Raw genomic sequence first — 17,719 nt, forward strand, 5'->3', positions numbered from 1 at the left:
CGTCTACGTGCGGCTCATTGACTCCATGTCCAAGCAGGTACCGGCCTGGGGGGGAACGGGGGGGGGGCAGGGACAGCTCGGGGGGGGGCAGGCTGGGGGCTCGGACCCCGTCACCGATCTCAGCAAGTCCGGTGCCTCCGCGGTGCCACCCAGCCCTGGCCTGGCTCTCGGCCTTCTCCGGCCCTGCCCCCCTGCACCCACCCCGTCCAGCCCTGCCCCCCTGATCCCGCCCCATCCAGCCCGCCCCCCTCCCAGCCCTGCCCCCCTGATCCCGACCCATCCAGCCCGCCCCTCCCAGCCCTGCCCCCCTGATCCCGACCCATCCAGCCCGCCCCCCTCCCAGCCCTGCCCCCCTGATCCCGACCCATCCAGCCCGCCCCCTCCCAGCCCTGCCCCCCTGATCCCGCCCCGTCCAGCCCGCCCCCCTCCCAGCCCTGCCCCCCTGCACCCACCCCGTCCAGCCCGCCCCCTCCCAGCCCTGCCCCCCTGATTCCGCCCCGTCCAGCCCTGCCCCCGACCTGTCCCGCCCTCCTGCTTCCACCCCATCTAGCCCACCCCTGCCCTGCCCTCCTGCCGCCCGCCCCCCCTGCACCCAGCCCATCCACTCCCAGCCCTGCCCCCCTGATCCCGACCCATCCAGCCCTGCCCCCCTGATCCCGACCCATCCAGCCCGCCTCTCCCAGCCCTGCCCCCCTGATCCCGCCCCGTCCAGCCCGCCCCCTCCCAGCCCTGCCCCCCTGCACCCACCCCGTCCAGCCCGCCCCCTCCCAGCCCTGCCCCCCTGATTCCGCCCCGTCCAGCCCTGCCCCCGACCTGTCCCGCCCTCCTGCTTCCACCCCATCTAGCCCACCCCTGCCCTGCCCTCCTGCCGCCGCCCCCCTGCACCCAGCCCATCCACTCCCAGCCCTGCCCCCCTGATCCCGACCCATCCAGCCCTGCCCCCCTGATCCCGACCCATCCAGCCCGCCCCTCCCAGCCCTGCCCCCCTGATCCCGACCCATCCAGCCCTGCCCCCCTGATCCCGACCCATCCAGCCCTGCCCCCCGACCTGTCCCGCCCTCCTGTTTCCACCCCATCTAGCCCACCCCTGCCCTGCCCTCCTGCCGCTGCCCCCCTGCACCCAGCCCATCCACTCCCCAGCCCCGCCCCCACCCTGCCCCCCGATCCTGCTCTGTCCCCCCCCGCCCCCACCCCGCCCCCCCGATCCCGCTCTGTCCCGCCCCGCCCCCACCCCGCCCCCCGATCCTGCTCTGTCCCCCCCCGCCCCAACCCCGCCCCCCCCCGATCCCGCTCTGTCCCGCCCCGCCCCGCCCCGCCCCGCCCCGCCCCCACCCCCCCCCGATCCCGCTCTGTCCCGCCCCACCCCCACCCCGCCCCCCCCCGATCCCGCTCTGTCCAGCCCTGCCCCCAGCCCGGCTTTCCTAAAGACGCCCCCCTCCCCTGGCCCCCCCGTCCCCCAACCAGCCAGGGGAGGGCCTGTGGGTGGGGGCTGGGCTGGGCTGGCCCCCCTACCGGGCAGCTCTGTCGCGGGGCTCCCCTCAGCCCTGCTCTCCCTCCAGGCCATCATCTACGAGGGGCAGGACAAGAACCCGGAGATGTGCCGCGTGCTGCTGACCCACGAGATCATGTGCAGGTGGGTGGGGGGCTCAGCCGGGGGCGCGAGTCTGTGGGTGGGTCCCCCTCCAGCCGGGTGTGTCCCCGGCCCCCGCCCGTATCCCCGGCCCCCGCCCTGCCCGGGGCCCCCTGTGTCCCCGGCCCCCGCCCGTATCCCCAGCCCCCGCCCGTATCCCCGGCCCCCGCCCGTATCCCCGGCCCCCGCCCTGCCCGAGGCCCCTGTGTCCCCGGCCCCCGCCCGTATCCCCAGCCCCCGCCCGTATCCCCGGCCCCCGCCCTGCCCGAGGCCCCTGTGTCCCCGGCCCCCGCCCGTATCCCCAGCCCCCGCCCGTATCCCCGGCCCCCGCCCTGCCCGAGGCCCCTGTGTCCCCGGCCCCCGCCCGTATCCCCAGCCCCCGCCCGTATCCCCCGGCCCCCGCCCTGCCCGGGGCCCCCTGTGTCCCCGGCCCCCGCCCGTATCCCCAGCCCCCGCCCGTATCCCGGCCCCCGCCCTGCCCGAGGCCCCTGTGTCCCCGGCCCCCGCCCGTATCCCCAGCCCCCGCCCGTATCCCCGGCCCCCGCCCTGCCCGAGGCCCCTGTGTCCCCGGCCCCCGCCCGTATCCCCGGCCCCCGCCCGTATCCCCGGCCCCCGCCCTGCCCGGGGCCCCTGTGTCCCCGGCCCCCGCCCGTATCCCCGGCCCCCGCCCGTATCCCCGGCCCCCGCCCTGCCCGAGGCCCCTGTGTCCCCGGCCCCCCGCCCGTATCCCCGGCCCCCGCCCTGCCCGAGGCCCCTGTGTCCCCGGCCCCCGCCCGTATCCCCGGCCCCCGCCCTGCCCGAGGCCCCCTGTGTCCCCGGCCCCCGCCCGTATCCCCGGCCCCCGCCCTGCCCGGGGCCCCTGTGTCCCCGGCCCCCCGCCCGTATCCCCGGCCCCCGCCCGTATCCCCGGCCCCCGCCCTGCCCGAGGCCCCTGTGTCCCCGGCCCCCGCCCGTATCCCCGGCCCCCGCCCTGCCCGGGGCCCCCTGTGTCCCCGGCCCCCGCCCGTATCCCCGGCCCCCGCCCTGCCCGGGGCCCCCTGTGTCCCCGGCCCCCGCCCTGCCCGGGGCCCCCTGTGTCCCCGGCCCCCGCCCGTATCCCCGGCCCCCGCCCTGCCCGGGGCCCCCTGTGTCCCCGGCCCCCGCCCGTATCCCCGGCCCCCGCCCTGCCCGGGGCCCCCTGTGTCCCCGGCCCCCGCCCGTATCCCCGGCCCCCGCCCTGCCCGAGGCCCCTGTGTCCCCGGCCCCCGCCCGTATCCCCGGCCCCCGCCCTGCCCGAGGCCCCTGTGTCCCCGGCCCCCCGCCCGTATCCCCGGCCCCCGCCCTGCCCGAGGCCCCTGTGTCCCCGGCCCCCGCCCGTATCCCCGGCCCCCGCCCGCATCCCTGGCCCCCGTACTGCCCAGGGCCCCCTGTGTCCCCGGCCCCCTGCCCGCATCCCCGGCCCCCGTACTGCCCGGGCCCCCTGTGTCCCCAGTTCCCACCCTGCCCAGCCCCCTGTATCCCTGGGCCCCACCCTGCCCAGGGCCCCTGGCCCCCTGCCCACATCCCCAGCCCTGCCCAGGGCCCCCTGTGTCCCCAGCTCCCACCCTGCCCAGCCCCCTGTATCCCTGGGCCCTGCCCAACCCCCCACCCTGCCCAAGGCCCATGTCCCCAGCCCCCCGCTGCAGGGCTCGCCCCTGGGCACGGCCGACTGCAGGGAGCCAGACCCCCCGGCGCCCACCCCGGCACTGAGCCCCACGGCCGCCCAGGCCAGGCACCCGGGGAGGGGGCAGCCGAGCCGGGCTGGGTGCTGGGGGCCGAGGGCCGGGGGCAGCGGCACACGGCGGGGGGGCCACGGGGCCGGGAGCGTCCCTCCCCCAGCTGGTCCCTGGTGCCCCATTACCGCCGCCGTGTTTACGGCTGGCGCGGTGTTTGTGGGAATTAGCGGCTGCGTCAGCGCCGCCGTCCCAGCTAATTGATCTCCAGGAGCCTCGCTAATGAGCCCGGGGCCCAGGGGACGGGGCGGGGGGCTGCTCACCCCCCCGGCTTTGTGTGCCACCGAGCCCCTGGGCCCGCTGCCGGCCGGCTACCGCCCCCTCATGGGGCTGCCCTCTGCCCGCCCTGCCTGGGGCTCCAGCTGCAGTGGGGCCGGGCTGGGAGATGGGGGGCAGCGCTGCCCGTGGCTGCAGTGGGGCCAGGCTGGGAGATGGGGGGCAGCGCTGCCCGTGGCTGCAGTGGGGCCAGGCTGGGAGATGGGGGGCAGCGCTGCCCGTGGCTGCAGTGGGGCCAGGCTGGGAGATGGGGGGCAGCGCTGCCCGTGGCTGCAGTGGGGCCAGGCTGGGAGATGGGGGGCAGCGCTGCCCGTGGCTGCAGTGGGGCCAGGCTGGGAGATGGGGGGCAGCGCTGCCCGTGGCTGCAGTGGGGCCAGGCTGGGAGATGGGGGGCAGCGCTGCCCGTGGCTGCAGTGGGGCCGGGCTGGGAGATGGGGGCCAGCGCTGCCTGTGGCTGCAGTGGGGCTGGGCTAGGAGATGGGGGGCAGCGCTGCCCGTGGCTGCAGTGGGGCCAGGCTGGGAGATGGGGAGCAGCGCTGCCCGTGGCTGCAGTGGGGCCGGGCTGGGAGATGGGGGGCAGCGCTGCCCATGGCTGCAGTGGGGCCAGGCTGGGAGATGGGGGGCAGAACCCCCCACAAGGCAGTGGTTCCGACCCCCCGGTGAGCAGCGACCCCCCCCCCCCACGTGCCCAGGGCGGGGGCGTTTAGCTAGAGGGGCCAGGGGTCTGAGCCCCCAGATGCCCGAGTGGCGTTTTGCCCCAGGTCGGGGAGGAGCCGGGTCGCCCAAGCTCCCGGCCGCGTGCTGGGCCTGGCTGGCTCCCTGCCCCCCAGGGCTCCGTGGGGTCCCCTGTCCCCAGCCAACGACACCCCGGGGCCCCTTCCTTGGGTGGGCAGGCAGGGGCTGGCTTGCTGGGCCAGTCCTGCAGCTTTGCCCCCCTGTGATTAACCCCCAGCTCCAAGCCAGGGGGTGTGATGGGCCGGGCCGGGTCTGGGCACAGCTGAGGGCGTCCGCTCAGGGCAAATTGCTCAGATTTGGGGCTCCTTACAGCCCCCAGACTGGAGACCTCCCCAAACAGGCCACACACCAGTCCCACAGAGCGCTTCAGCTGCCTGTCTGGAGCCTCACGAGCAAAACCCCTCGAACACCCCAGCAATATCCGTGCCCCAAACAGCCCCAGGACTAACAGACGGGTGGGGGGTCCTAGCACCCAAACCCACCTACCCCGAACAAGTCCTGTCCGGTTCCAAGAAACCAGCCACAGATCCCTGGTCAATTTCCCCTCTGGATCTTACCCACAAATCACGCTGGGCCAATCCTGTAGCATCGAACATCTAAAGGGTTATTGCTACGAGAAAGAAAAGCCTGAGAGTGAGGCTGTTAAAGGATCCTACGTTACATGCACCGAATCTCCCAGTCCTCAGTGCAGGCTCTAGCAGAGATGTTGCAGCTGCTGGGTTAAAAGTCCTTGGTGCACATCCTATGCCAGGATGGGTTCACAGGTCTTCCCGGCTGGTGATTCCCTGCGAGGCCGCGTCTGGGATGAAGGGCTGAGCGGAGCACCAAATGGAGTCGGCCACATGGCCCCTGTATCCCTCCTTCCGGGTCTCTTCTTGGCTGCAGCAGGTCACCTGGCCCGTGGCCTGTCCCTGTGTCCCCTGCTGGCAGCCCCTAGGTATCGGTCCCCATTCTGGAGGGGTGTCCCCGGGCTATGAAGGGCCGTTGTCCCTAGGCCGAGCTCCCTCGCCCGTTGCTCAGCCCCGCAGGGAATAGTCGGATCCGCAGAGCCCGTGCTCACAGCGTCTCCGACGTTACAGTCGCGCGAGGAGCACGCACAGAGCCAGCAGAAGAGAGGCTTTCGCTTGACCCCTCACATGGCCCCTTTGTGCCCCCCCATGGGTGCAGCAGTGACCTGCCTGCTCCCCTCAGAATCCAGTAACGTGACGGGGGCATGACAGACGCCCCCCCAGGAACCGTGCTCCTGGCCCCCCCAGGCTCAGGAAGGGCCGGGACCCCCAGGCAGCAGCCGGCTCTCTGGGGCTTCCCCATGGGTCTTGGGTCTGGCTGCTGCCCCAGGCTGGATCCCCACAGGCCCTGGCTGCGGCTCTGGGGGCAGGGCTGGTCTGGGGGGGCCTCTATGGAGGTGTCGGGGGAGGGAAAGGGCTGGGGGCAGCGTGGGGCGGGGGGGGCCTGCGGGGTTCTCAGCCTGGCTGCCCTGTACCATTGCCCCCCGCAGGAGGGGAGTGGTGGGCGCTCAGGGCAGCCCGGGCGTGGGGGGCCAGGTGTTCCCCCCTCACCCCAGCTCTTGTCTCTCCCCCGCCCGGCCCAGCCGCTGCTGTGACAAGAAGAGCTGTGGGAACCGCAACGAGACCCCGTCCGACCCCGTCATCATCGACAGGTGAGGGGCCCCGCCGACGCCCCGGCCCTCTCGGCCCCACGTGCCACGGGACCCCCCAGCGCCCCCGGTCAGGAGACCCCCCCCAATGCCCCCAGCCACGGGACCCCCCAGCGCCCCCGGTCAGGGGACCCCCCCAATACCCCCAGCCACAGGACCCCCTCCAGCGCCCCCGGCCAGGGGACCCCTCCAGCGCCCCCGGCCACGGGACCCCCCCCAGTGCCCCAACCACAGGACCCCCCCCCACCCCAAGTGCCCCAGCCACGGGACCCCTCCAGCACCCCCGGTCAGGGGACCCCCCCCAATGCCCCCAGCCACGGGACCCCCTCCAGCGTCCCCGGCCACGGGACCCCCCCAGAACCCCCGGCCACGGGCCCCCCCCCCCAGTGCCCCAACCACAGGACCCCCTCTACCCCAAGTGCCCCAGCCACGGGACCCCCCCCAGCGCCCCCGGCCACGGGACCCCCCCAGTGTCCCCCGCCATCCCCGGGACCCCCGGCCGCGGGACTGCGGCCCCTGCCGATGGAGCTGCTCTGCCTGTTGCGAGGCAGACTCGGGCCGAGGGTTCTCACCCTGCTGGGGCAGCAGGGCCTCTGCCATGGGGCTTTCCAAAGGGGCCTGTGGGGCTCCCTGCCCCATGCACCAGCCCCCCCGGGAGGGGAGGGGGAGCTGGCTGAGGACCCGCGCGTTGCCATGGAAACGAGCAGCTGGTCCCGGAGCTCTTGGGCTTTGTAAGCGCCTGCGGCTGAGCCGGGGTCCCTGGGTCGCCGCTGCCCTCTGCTGGGTGCGCACAGAGCTGCCCCGCTGTGTGTCATGGGCCCAGCACGGCTGGTGAGAGTCGCCCTGCCGGGGTGTGTGGAGGGGTTGAACTGCGGGTCACGCGCTGGGGGCGGTGGGGCGTGGAGCGGGGCAAGGCCCCTCGGGGGGAGACGGGGGGGTGACTCCTGCAGGCTCTGGCCATGACCCACCCCTCAGCTCCGGACCTGGGAGGCGAGTCCATAATCACCCAGTTGTGGGGTTTCTTGGGCTGGCTGCTGTCAGACAGGTCGTGGGCTGGACTCTGTGTGTGACTGTGCTCTGCTGGAGGGAATCAGAACTGTTGTGCTGTGTGTCATAGGCCCTGTACTGCTCTAGCAGCGATTCTCCGTCTGCTGCAGCGGCAGGAGAAGCCGAGTTCCAGCCCTGCTGTTGCTGGTCAGTGCCTCCGGCGTGGGCATTGTGCCAGCGCTCGGGCTCGGCCCCGGGGGACTGTCGCCTTGTGACTATGGCTGGGGCTCCAGGGCGTGTGAAGTGTGGGGAGGGGTCAGTTCTGCGCCCCCCCCCCCCCCGTGTCTCCGCTGGGCCCATGGCTCTCCCGGCACGTTCTCCTGGGGAAGAGCCATCCCCGGCCTGCCGCCTTGCTGCCGGGGGCCTTTCCCTGCTGTGCCAACGGGCCCACCCGGGCCACGAGCCATGGGCAGGGGCTTCCGGCAGCGCGCCCCTGCGCCAACCCCCTGCCCTCTGCCGCCGGGGGCCGGGGCTGCACGCTGGCCCTGTGTGAGACAAGTGCCCCGGGGGTTGGTGCTTTCAGCAAGGCCAAGGAGACAGACGGGCCCCCGAAAATCCCCAGGCCCGGCTTGTCGGGGGGCAGGGCAGAGCTGGGGGGCAGGCCAGGGTCACAGGAAGGGCCAAAGAGCAGCAGGGAGCGTTTGCCGTCTGGCCCATGCGACCCTGCCTCCCGGGAGCAGGGTGGGGTGTGAATTCCCCCCTCAGAGCCCCCCGAGTCGCCGGCTCCTTGGGGCCCCACAGGTCCGGGAGGGGCAGGGGGCGGGGGCCCCTTGGGGATCCGGGGAGCGAGTGCCGCCCTCGGCAGCGCCAGCCCTGGGTTCCTGCCCCAGCGTGTGCCCCGGATCGGGGCCTAAAGCGGGTCTGTACGTTGGGCAAACGAGGGAGGCCCCCCCCCCCGTGCCAGCGGGCCAGACTCGCGTCCTCCCCGCCGCGGCCACCGCGAATTGGGCAGCTCTTTGTGCGTCGCCCGGCTCCCCCGGCTCCTGCCCGGACCGGTGCCACTGGGGGTCACGGCTCGAGGGGCCTGTCGGGGCGCTGGGCCCCGGGAGTCAGAGGCGGGAGGGGAGCAGGCTTGGGGTGCGCCAAGGCCCTCAGGGCCTCTGCTGGCTCCGGCCCCGGCTCGTGGCTCCCTCCCAAGGGGTATCCCGGGGCAGGTTTGGCTGCTGAGGCCTTGGTCTCGTCGCCTGCCCGGAGCCCCCTCCGCAGCGCGTGGGAGCCAGCCGTCCCGGCTGCTTTCCTGCCCGCGGGCTCCCTGCCTGCCGCTCCCACTCCGCCCCCTGCGCGGCAGCCAGGCAGCCAGACGCGGCAGATGGCGGAAGTGACATTTGCCGCCAGCCCGCCGCTTGCACCGCAACGACAACAGATAAATAACACACAACACACAGCTGCTGCCGCGAGCCCCACGGGGACGTGCGCGAGCGTCGTGCCGGGACGCTGCCGGGCTCACCGTGCGGAGAGCAGGCGCGCTCACGGGGCATCCACCCGTGCGAGGGTGACATTGACGTGGTGTCCAGCCAGCCCCTCGGACACGCCACGTGCAGCCACGCCAGGCCAGGCACACACCCATGTGCGAACGCCCCTCCCCACCCAGGCTGTGCCACACCCCCACAGCTCCCTTTCCCAGGTGCCCAGGCTGTTTGCACACAGCTGTGCTCGTCAGCCACGCACATGTAACCAAGGGGACGTGCCACGTGTCCACTCGCAGGGCCGTGCCGGGGCCTCGCCAGGCCGTGCCGGGGCCTCGCCGTGCCGTGCCGGGGACTCGCCGGGCCGTGCCGGGGCCTCGCCGTGCCGTGCCGGGGCCTCGCCGGGCCGTGCCGGGGCCTCGCCGGGCCGTGCCGGGGCCTCGCCGGGCCGTGCCGGGGACTCGCCGGGCCGTGCCGGGGCCTCGCCGGGCCGTGCCGGGGCCTCGCAGGGCCATGCCGGGGACTCGCAGGGCCGTGCCGGGGCCTCGCAGGGCCGTGCCGGGGCCTCGCCGGGTGCGCCTGGGTCTCTGCGAAGGAGCCAGTTGCAGAGGCAGGTTTTGCCAGGCAGAGACTTGCCCACAAGGAGTGTGGCTGCAGCTCCCCTTCCCCCCCCCACTGCCTTTTGGCCCTGCCACGGCGGGAGGAGGGGCGAAGGGCTCCGTGGCCAGCTGCGATTCCCGGGGCCACGCAGCTGCTGGGGCAGAGATGCCCTGGGCTGAGCCCCCAGCGGCGAGTCGGGGGCCTTGCAATGTGCCACGTCTGTGTAACCCCAAAGGCCCTGCTCTGACACCCGGAGGCTGCCGCAGAAACTGCCGGTGGCTACGGCCGCCTGACCTCACCCCCGCTTTGTTCAGGCTGAAATTTCCCGCCGTTGGCCTCTGCCCGCGGGTGCATCTTTCTGGAAACCGTGGGTAGACGCGGTTTGGCTGGCTCAGAGTCCAATGACCAGCCCCCCGCTGAGCACACAGGCTGGGTCTGTGCCCCGTGGCAGGGGGCGGGGAGTGGCCCGGCAGGCTGGGTCTGTGCCCCGTGGCAGGGGGCGGGGAGTGGCCCGGCAGGCTGGGTCTGTGCCCTGTGGCAGGGGGCGGGGAGTGGCCCGGCAGGCTGGGTCTGTGCCCCGTAGCAGGGGGCGGGGAGTGGCCCGGCAGGCTGGGTCTGTGCTCCGTGGCAGGGGGCGGGGAGTGGCCCGGCAGGCTGGGTCTGTGCTCCGTGGCAGGGGGCGGGGAGTGGCCCGGCAGGCTGGGTCTGTGCCCCGTGGCAGGGGGCAGGGAGTGGCCCAGCAGGCTGGGTCTGTGGCCCCGTGGCAGGGGGCAGGGAGTGGCCCAGCAGGCTGGGTCTGTGGCCCCGTGGCAGGGGGCGGGGAGTGGCCCGGCAGGCTGGGTCTGTGCCCCGTGGCAGGGGGCGGGGAGTGGCCCGGCAGGCTGGGTCTGTGCCCCGTGGCAGGGGGCGGGGAGTGGCCCGGCAGGCTGGGTCTGTGCCCCGTGGCAGGGGGTGGGGAGTGGCCCGGCAGGCTGGGTCTGTGCCCCGTGGCAGGGGGCGGGGAGTGGCCCGGCAGGCTGGGTCTGTGCCCCGTGGCAGGGGGCGGGGAGTGGCCCGGCAGGCTGGGTCTGTGCTCCGTGGCAGGGGGCGGGGAGTGGCCCGGCAGGCTGGGTCTGTGACCCCGTGGCAGGGGGCGGGGAGTGGCCCGGCAGGCTGGGTCTGTGCCCCGTGGCAGGGGGCGGGGAGTGGCCCGGCAGGCTGGGTCTGTGGCCCCGTGGCAGGGGGCGGGGAGTGGCCCGGCAGGCTGGGTCTGTGGCCCCGTGGCAGGGGGCGGGGAGTGGCCCAGCAGGCTGGGTCTGTGCCCCGTGGCAGGGGGCGGGGAGTGGCCCGGCAGGCTGGGTCTGTGCCCTGTGGCAGGGGGCGGGGAGTGGCCCGGCAGGCTGGGTCTGTGCCCCGTGGCAGGGGGCGGGGAGTGGCCCAGCAGGCTGGGTCTGTGCCCTGTGGCAGGGGGCGGGGAGTGGCCCGGCAGGCTGGGTCTGTGCCCCGTGGCAGGGGGCGGGGAGTGGCCCGGCAGGCTGGGTCTGTGCCCCGTGGCAGGGGGCGGGGAGTGGCCCAGCAGGCTGGGTCTGTGCCCTGTGGCAGGGGGCGGGGAGTGGCCCGGCAGGCTGGGTCTGTGCCCCGTGGCAGGGGGCGGGGAGTGGCCCGGCAGGCTGGGTCTGTGGCCCCGTGGCAGGGGGTGGGGAGTGGCCCGGCAGGCTGGGTCTGTGCCCCGTGGCAGGGGGCGGGGAGTGGCCCAGCAGGCTGGGTCTGTGCCCTGTGGCAGGGGGCGGGGAGTGGCCCAGCAGGCTGGGTCTGTGCCCTGTGGCAGGGGGCGGGGAGTGGCCCAGCAGGCTGGGTCTGTGGCCCCGTGGCAGGGGGCGGGGAGTGGCCCAGCAGGCTGGGTCTGTGCCCCGTGGCAGGGGGCGGGGAGTGGCCCGGCAGGCTGGGTCTGTGCCCCGTGGCAGGGGGCGGGGAGTGGCCCGGCAGGCTGGGTCTGTGGCCCCGTGGCAGGGGGCGGGGAGTGGCCCAGCAGGCTGGGTCTGTGCCCCGTGGCAGGGGGCGGGGAGTGGCCCGGCTGGCACTGGGCCGGAGAAGCCACATTGGCAGGGCGCCCGTGCCCCTCAGCAGTGTGGGGTGCAGGGAGGAGGACTCCTGGCCCGGCGGAGGCAGCAGGCGGCCATGGCAGGGCGCGAAGGAACGTGCCGCGGCCCCGGGGGCCAGGGCTCCCCGCGGGGAGACGTCGGGGGGGCCTGCCAGGCAGAGAGGGAGCCAGGCAATGGCCCAGGGTGCCTGGGGGGGGCCAGCTGCCAGTCTGCGAGACGAGGTGTGATGCAGGGAGCCAGATGTGCGGCGAAGGGAAGGGAGCTCGTTAGCTAATTGCATATGCAAATCACCCCTCCCTGTCCCTTGGCACCGGGACCGAGCCATGCAGCTGCCACCACGCGGCCGGGGGGGGGGGAGTGGCCCCCCAGTTCCTGCACTGGGGCCTCGTCTACCCGTCCCATCGGAACAGGGGAAGCCGAGGCCAGGCTGTGCCTGGCCAATCAGGACAGAGCAGGGCCCGTGTAGTCTGGTAGCGTGTGGGTCCGAGTGTGTCTGGGTGCGTGCGTTAGCGTGTGGGAGCCTGTCTGTGCGTGTCGGGGCGTAGGTGAGTGCGTGCGTTTGCATGTGTGAGCCTGTCCATGTGTGTCAGGGTATGGGTGCGTGTGTGTGTGTGTGTTAGTGCGTGTCCCTTTCCGTGTGTGTCCGGATGTATGTGCGTGTGTTAACATGTGTTACCCTCTCCGTGTGTGTTGGGGTGTACATAAGAACGGCTGTACCGGGTCAGACCAAAGGTCCATCTAGCCCAGTATCCTGTCTGTCAACAGTGGACAGTGCCGGGTGCCCCAGAGAGGGTGGACCGAAGACAATGATCAAGCGATTTGTCTCCTGCCATCCCTCTCCAGCCTCTGACAGACAGAGGCCAGGGACACCATTTTATCCCCTGGCTAATAGCCTTTTATGGACCTAACCTCCATGAAATTATCTAGCTTCTCTTTAAACTCTATTATAGTCCTAGCCTTCACAGCCTCCTCTGGCAAGGAGTTCCACAGGTTGACTACACGCTGTGTGAAGAAGAACTTTCTTTTATTAGTTTTAAACCTGCTACCCATTAATTTCATTTGGTGTCCTCTAGTTCTTCTATTATGGGAACTAATAAATAACTTTTCTTTATCAGCCCTCTCCACACCACTCATGATTTTATAGACCTCTATCATATCCCCCCTCGGTCTCCTCTTCTCTAAACTGAAATGTCCCAGTCGCTTTAACCTCTCCTCATATGGGACCTGTTCCAAACCCCTAATCATTTTAGTTGCCCTTTTCTGAGCCCTTTCCAAGGCCAAAATATCTTCTTTGAGGTGAGGAGACCACATCTGTACACAGTATTCAAGATGTGGGCGTACCATAGTTTTATACAGGGGCAGTAAGATATTCTGCGTCTTATTTTCTATCCCTTTTTTAGTAATTCTTAACATCCTATTTGCCTTTTTGACCGCCGCTGCACACTGCGTGGACGTTTTCAGAGAACTGTCCACGATAACTCCAAGATCTTTCCTGATTTGTCGTAGCCAGATTAGCCCCCATCATACTGTACGTATAGTTGGGGTTATTTTTCCCGATGTGCATTACTTTACACTTATCCACATTAAATTTCATTTGCCATTTTGTTGCCCAATCACTCAGTTTGGTGAGATCTTCTTGGAGTCCCTCACAGTCTGCTTCTGTCTTGACTATCTTGAACAGTTTAGTATCGTCTGCACTGTGTATGCACTGTGTTAGCGTGTGTGAGCCTGTCCGTGTGTGTCAGGCTGCATGTGTGTGTGTTAATGTGTGTGAATCTGCCTGTGTATCGGGGTGTATGTGCGTGTGGTAATGCGTGTGAATCTGTCTGTGTGTCAGGGTGTATGTGCGTGTGTTAGCGCGTGTGACTCTGTCTGTGTGTGTCGGGGTGTATGTGCGTGTGTTAGCGCGTGTGACTCTGTACGTGTGTGTTGGGGTGTATGTGCGTGTGTTAGCGCGTGTGACTCTGTACGTGTGTGTTGGGGTGTATGTGCGTGTGTTAGCGCGTGTGACTCTGTACGTGTGTGTTGGGGTGTATGTGCGTGTGTTAGCGCGTGTGACTCTACGTGTGTGTTGGGGTGTATGTGCGTGTGTTAGCGCGTGTGACTCTACGTGTGTGTTGGGGTGTATGTGCGTGTGTTAGCGCGTGTGACTCTGTACGTGTGTGTTGGGGTGTATGTGCGTGTGTCAGTGCGTGTGACTCTGTACGTGTGTGTTGGGGTTATGTGCGTGTGTTAGCGCGCGTGACTCTGTACGTGTGTGTTGGGGTGTATGTGCGTGTGTTAGCGCGTGTGACTGTATGTGTGTGTTGGGGTTATGTGCGTGTGTTAGCGCGTGTGACTCTGTACGTGTGTGTTGGGGTGTATGTGCGTGTGTTAGCGCGTGTGACTCTGTACGTGTGTGTTGGGGTGTATGTGCCTGTGTTAGCGTGTGTGACTCTGTACATGTGTGTTGGGGTGTATGTGCGTGTGTTAGCGTGTGTGACTCTGTATGTGTGTGTTGGGGTGTATGTGCGTGTGTTAGCGTGTGTGACTCTGTATGTGTGTGTTGGGGTGTATGTGCGTGTGTTAGCGTGTGTGACTCTGTCCGTGTGTGTTGGGGTGTATGTGCGTGTGTTAGCGTGTGTGACTCTGTCCGTGTGTGTTGGGGTGTATGTGCGTGTGTTAGCGTGTGTGACTCTGTCCGTGTGTGTTGGGGGTGGTACCAACCGGTCACATGGGGTCAGACCGAGGGTGCGTCCAGCCCGTGCCCACTGTGCCGGGTGCCCTGGTGGAAGAGGCGACCAGGTGAGGAGAACACCCCGCCCCGTCGCTCCTGCCAGTCGGGGGGCAACCGGGGGCTCCCCTCTGGTCTCTCGCCTCTGCCCCACAGAGGAGCCCGGGCACCTGGGCTGCCCGGTCCTTGGTCTGTCCGAGGGCGTCAGCCTGTCGCTGTTACAGCACTTCCCCGTCGTGGAACGAGGCGTGCAGCTAGTTTGGATAGGAAGGCTAGTCCGAACTAGCTACTCCGTGCCGCGTGTAGCCGCGTGTAGCCGCATGTAGCCGCGTGTAGCCGCGTGTAGCCGCGGGCACACAGTCCGAACTAGCCGGCATTTAAAAATGGCGGCGCCCGGCTTCATGCAAATTAAGCCCGGGAAATTCAAATCCCAGGCTTCATTTGCAACTCCGAATGACTACATTACCCCGCTAGTTCGAACTAGGGGGTAGTGTAGACAGACCCCCAGTCTGTATGCTAGCATGTGTGTGTCTTGGCGGTTGTGAGCACACGTGGTAGTGTGTGTGCTAGCGTGTGGGGGGCAGTTGTGAGCACACGTTTTAGTGTGTGTGCTAGCGTGTGTGGGCAGTTGTGAGCACATGTGTTAGTGTGCGTGTGCACTGTCCCAATGCCCGGCGTGTTCCTGCCTGTGTGCTGGGCGCTGGGAGGGGGAAGAGCCCGCCTGGGCTTTGTGTGCCTCGGTGCCTGTGCCATGTGTGGTTGAGGCCGGAGAGCAAAGGCCCTGACGGGGAAAGACTCAAACCCCTCCCAACCCGTGGCAGGCCATTGTGTGCCACGGCCCTTCGCGCCCCTCTGGCCCCAGTGCGGGCAGCATGCCGGGGGCAGGGCGCGCCGTCCCCCTGTCCCTACACAGCCCTGTTTGTCTGTCCCTCTCTGCTGCCAGGAGGGGGTGCAGGCCGCTCCAGGGGAGCCCCCGGGTAAGAGCGATGGGGTGCGAGCCCAGGGCCCCGCCTTGCTGCCAGCGGAGGAGTGTCCTCGCCCCCGGCGCGGCCCACGGAGCCCGTCCTGCCTGGTTCTGGGGGCAGGCCGGGCCGGGCAGCGGGGGGGCTGGCTGGGGAATCGGGGCTCTGCTGCTCACAGCCTCCTGCCTGCAGGACCCGCCGGAAGGTGCACGCGCTGGGGAGGAGTCAAGGAGCCGGGCCCGCGGCAGCTGGGGCGGGGGCTCCGTGCCAGGAGGTGCCCGCCCCCGGGACACTGGCCCGCTCCTGGCCGGAGAGCGGGAGGGCAGAGCCAGGCCGGCCCGCGCTGGCCGGGTGCTGTGCCCCATGCGGAGGGGGGAGCGGTCCCGGGCCGGGCCCAGCTGAGGAACGCTGCAGGGGCCGGAGGGCCCCCCCCCTACAGGAAGGGTCCAGGCCCCCCCCCACAGGAAGGACGTGGGCGCACTGGAGAGGGGCCGGGGGGGCGATGAAAGGGGGCTGGAGAGCACGACCTACGAGGGGGGGGCTGAGGGACTGGGGCTTGTTCCGTCTGCAGAAGGGAAGAGCGAGGGGGGATTGGGGAGCAGCCGGCAGCTCCCTGCAGGGGGGTCCCCAAGAGGCTGGCGAGAGGCTGTTCTCAGGGGGGCGGATGCAGAACGAGGAGCAATGGGCTCAAGTTGCAGGGGGGGAGGTCCAGGTTGGACATTAGGCAGGGGGGGGAAGCGCTGGGCTGGTTCCCTAGGGAGGGGGGGATTCTCCATCCCTAGAAGGTTTCAGTCCCGGCTGGACCAAGCCCTGGCTGGGCTGATTGAGTTGGGCTGGTCCTGCCTTGGGCAGGGGGCTGGGCGCCCTGACTCCTGAGGTCCCTTCTGCTCTGGCTCTGGGCCAGCTTTGTCCTCGAGGGAGGCCTGGCCGGCTGGGCTGGGCCATCGCCCCGCGCCTTGCGTGGTCCCTGCCCCTTGCGTTACAGTCGCGCCTGTCTCCTCCCGTCGGGCCGTAGCTTCCCCCTCTGCAGAGCTGGCAGCTGCCCGGCCCTGCGCGGCAACTCTGACCGCCCCCCCCGCGCCCTCGAACCACGAGGGAGAACAGCATCTCCCTCCCGAGTTCCTTGGGGGCGTGGGTGGGGGACGGGTCCGTGCATGAAGGACTTAGTGAAGGAATGAGCCATGTGGGTCGTTTATGGGTTGTGGCCTCTTCTCTGTAGTGGCAAGGAGTTCCACAGATCAGGGCCAGGTCTATAAAATCATGGCTGGAGTGGAGAACGTGAATAAGGAAAAGTTATTTACTTGTTCCCTTAACACATGAACGAGGGGCCACCAAAGGAAATGAAGAGGTACTAGGTTTAAAACAAACAAAAGGAAGGTTTCCTTCATGCAGTGCACAGTCAACCTGTGGAACTCCTTGCCAGGGGATGTTGTGAAGACCAGGACTTTAACAGGGTTAGAAAAGAACTGAGACTCCCCTGTCAGCCAGGTGCCCGACTATGACTCCCCCACCGACTTAGGGCCCCGTGGGATTTCCAAGGCAACCAGAGGGCAAGTGCTTGGGCTTCAGGAAGGTCTCTCTCCCTGTGTCCAATCGTAGCCCCCTCCCCTGCACCCGGCTCCAGCCCCTAAGCTCCATGGCTAAGGGCCTGGCCCCGCCCTCAACCTCACACCATAGGGCTCTGGGCCTCCTCTGGCCGCTGGCCCCTCTGGGGTGTCTGAGTCACTGCCTAGGGGAAGCTGGGGGGCCTGTTCCTCCTTCCCCCTGCACGCCGCCCAGCGTTGCGTGGAAGCCAGGCACTGGGGCAGCCACCCAGGAGAGATTCCGGTGCTGCCCCACGGATTGGCAGAGCGCCCCCAGCCAGCAGCAGCCAGCAGCCTGTTTCTCCTGGTGGTGCACATCCACACATGCTTCCGTGCACACAACAAAATTTCTTCCGCACTTGAATGGAAAACCTTGGCCCCCACCTGCACCAAAGCCCGGGGGAGCAGGGAGCTCTGCAGGGACCCCCCAGCTGGGCCGCCCCCGCTCTCAAAGCGAGGCAAAGCCCCAGCGAAGGGCGTCGCGCTGTGAACCGGGGGCAGCAGGAACCGCCGGCGGAGAGCGGGACGAAAGGCCAAGTCCACCCGGCGCCCCGGAAAGGCCCCTTCGGATAAAGTGAGGCCCCTTCCCCCCCGGGTTTCCCATCGTTCCCTCCAGCATGGGGGTGGCCTGTCTCCTTCCAGCGACTCTCCACGGCCCCGCCCTGCCTTCCTGCCCCGCAGCAGCCCGTCCTTGCCCAGGTCAGCTGGGGGGCCAGGCTTCCCCTCCCCGGGCGCCCCGCTCCCGCGTCCCCTGGCGCCCAGCCCCACTGGTTTAGAGAGCCCGGTAAGTGCCCTATCAACATGTTAATCAAATTACTTAGGAGCTAAAATTGACGCTTTTCATTAATTATACAAGATTATTCTAATTGCCAATTCAAATTTATGCGCTCGGAACAGAAGGTGTTCGGCAGCGTGGCTGGGAATTTGCATATTAAATGGGGAGCGTGGTGCATTAGGGATGCTAATGTATGCGCATTGTCTTTATTTTTAACTCCCGGGCCCATATGCGCGGCTGCCGCGCTCCGAGGTGAAGAAGTCCGACGTCGGCTTCTTCTTATTTCCCCCCCTCTCCTCTTAGTCAAAGTCGGGGGTGCCGGAGGGGGGTGGGAGCAGCCGTGGGGGGGTCAGTGGGGGCTCGGGGCTCGTTTGCTGTCAATCTCAGCTCCTTCCTGGGGTGGGGGGAGCGGTTCTCCCCCCCTTTTCCATGTTCCTTCCTTTCTGTGATTACCACCTGGGATGGAGGCTGGGCCGCCGCGTCCCGAGGCCCCGTCTCTCGGC

At 69.4% G+C, this 17,719-nt stretch overlaps 1 protein-coding gene across 2 annotated transcripts in view; it reads left to right on the plus strand.

The window, feature by feature from the left end:
* The first annotated feature begins 6 nt into the window (after positions 1 to 6).
* Positions 7 to 17,719, plus strand: part of EBF4 (EBF family member 4) — a 47,261-nt gene continuing 29,548 nt past the window's right edge. For both annotated transcript variants that reach the window (XM_075916077.1, XM_075916078.1), the window contains exons 1-3: positions 7 to 37; positions 1,560 to 1,633; positions 5,984 to 6,052. In XM_075916077.1, the coding sequence (XP_075772192.1) occupies positions 26 to 37; positions 1,560 to 1,633; positions 5,984 to 6,052 (155 nt within the window). In that variant the 5' untranslated portion in view covers positions 7 to 25. The remainder of the gene's footprint in view (positions 38 to 1,559; positions 1,634 to 5,983; positions 6,053 to 17,719) is intronic.

Source organism: Pelodiscus sinensis, unplaced genomic scaffold, assembly GCF_049634645.1.
Source record: "Pelodiscus sinensis isolate JC-2024 unplaced genomic scaffold, ASM4963464v1 ctg76, whole genome shotgun sequence".
NCBI lineage: Eukaryota > Metazoa > Chordata > Testudines > Trionychidae > Pelodiscus > Pelodiscus sinensis.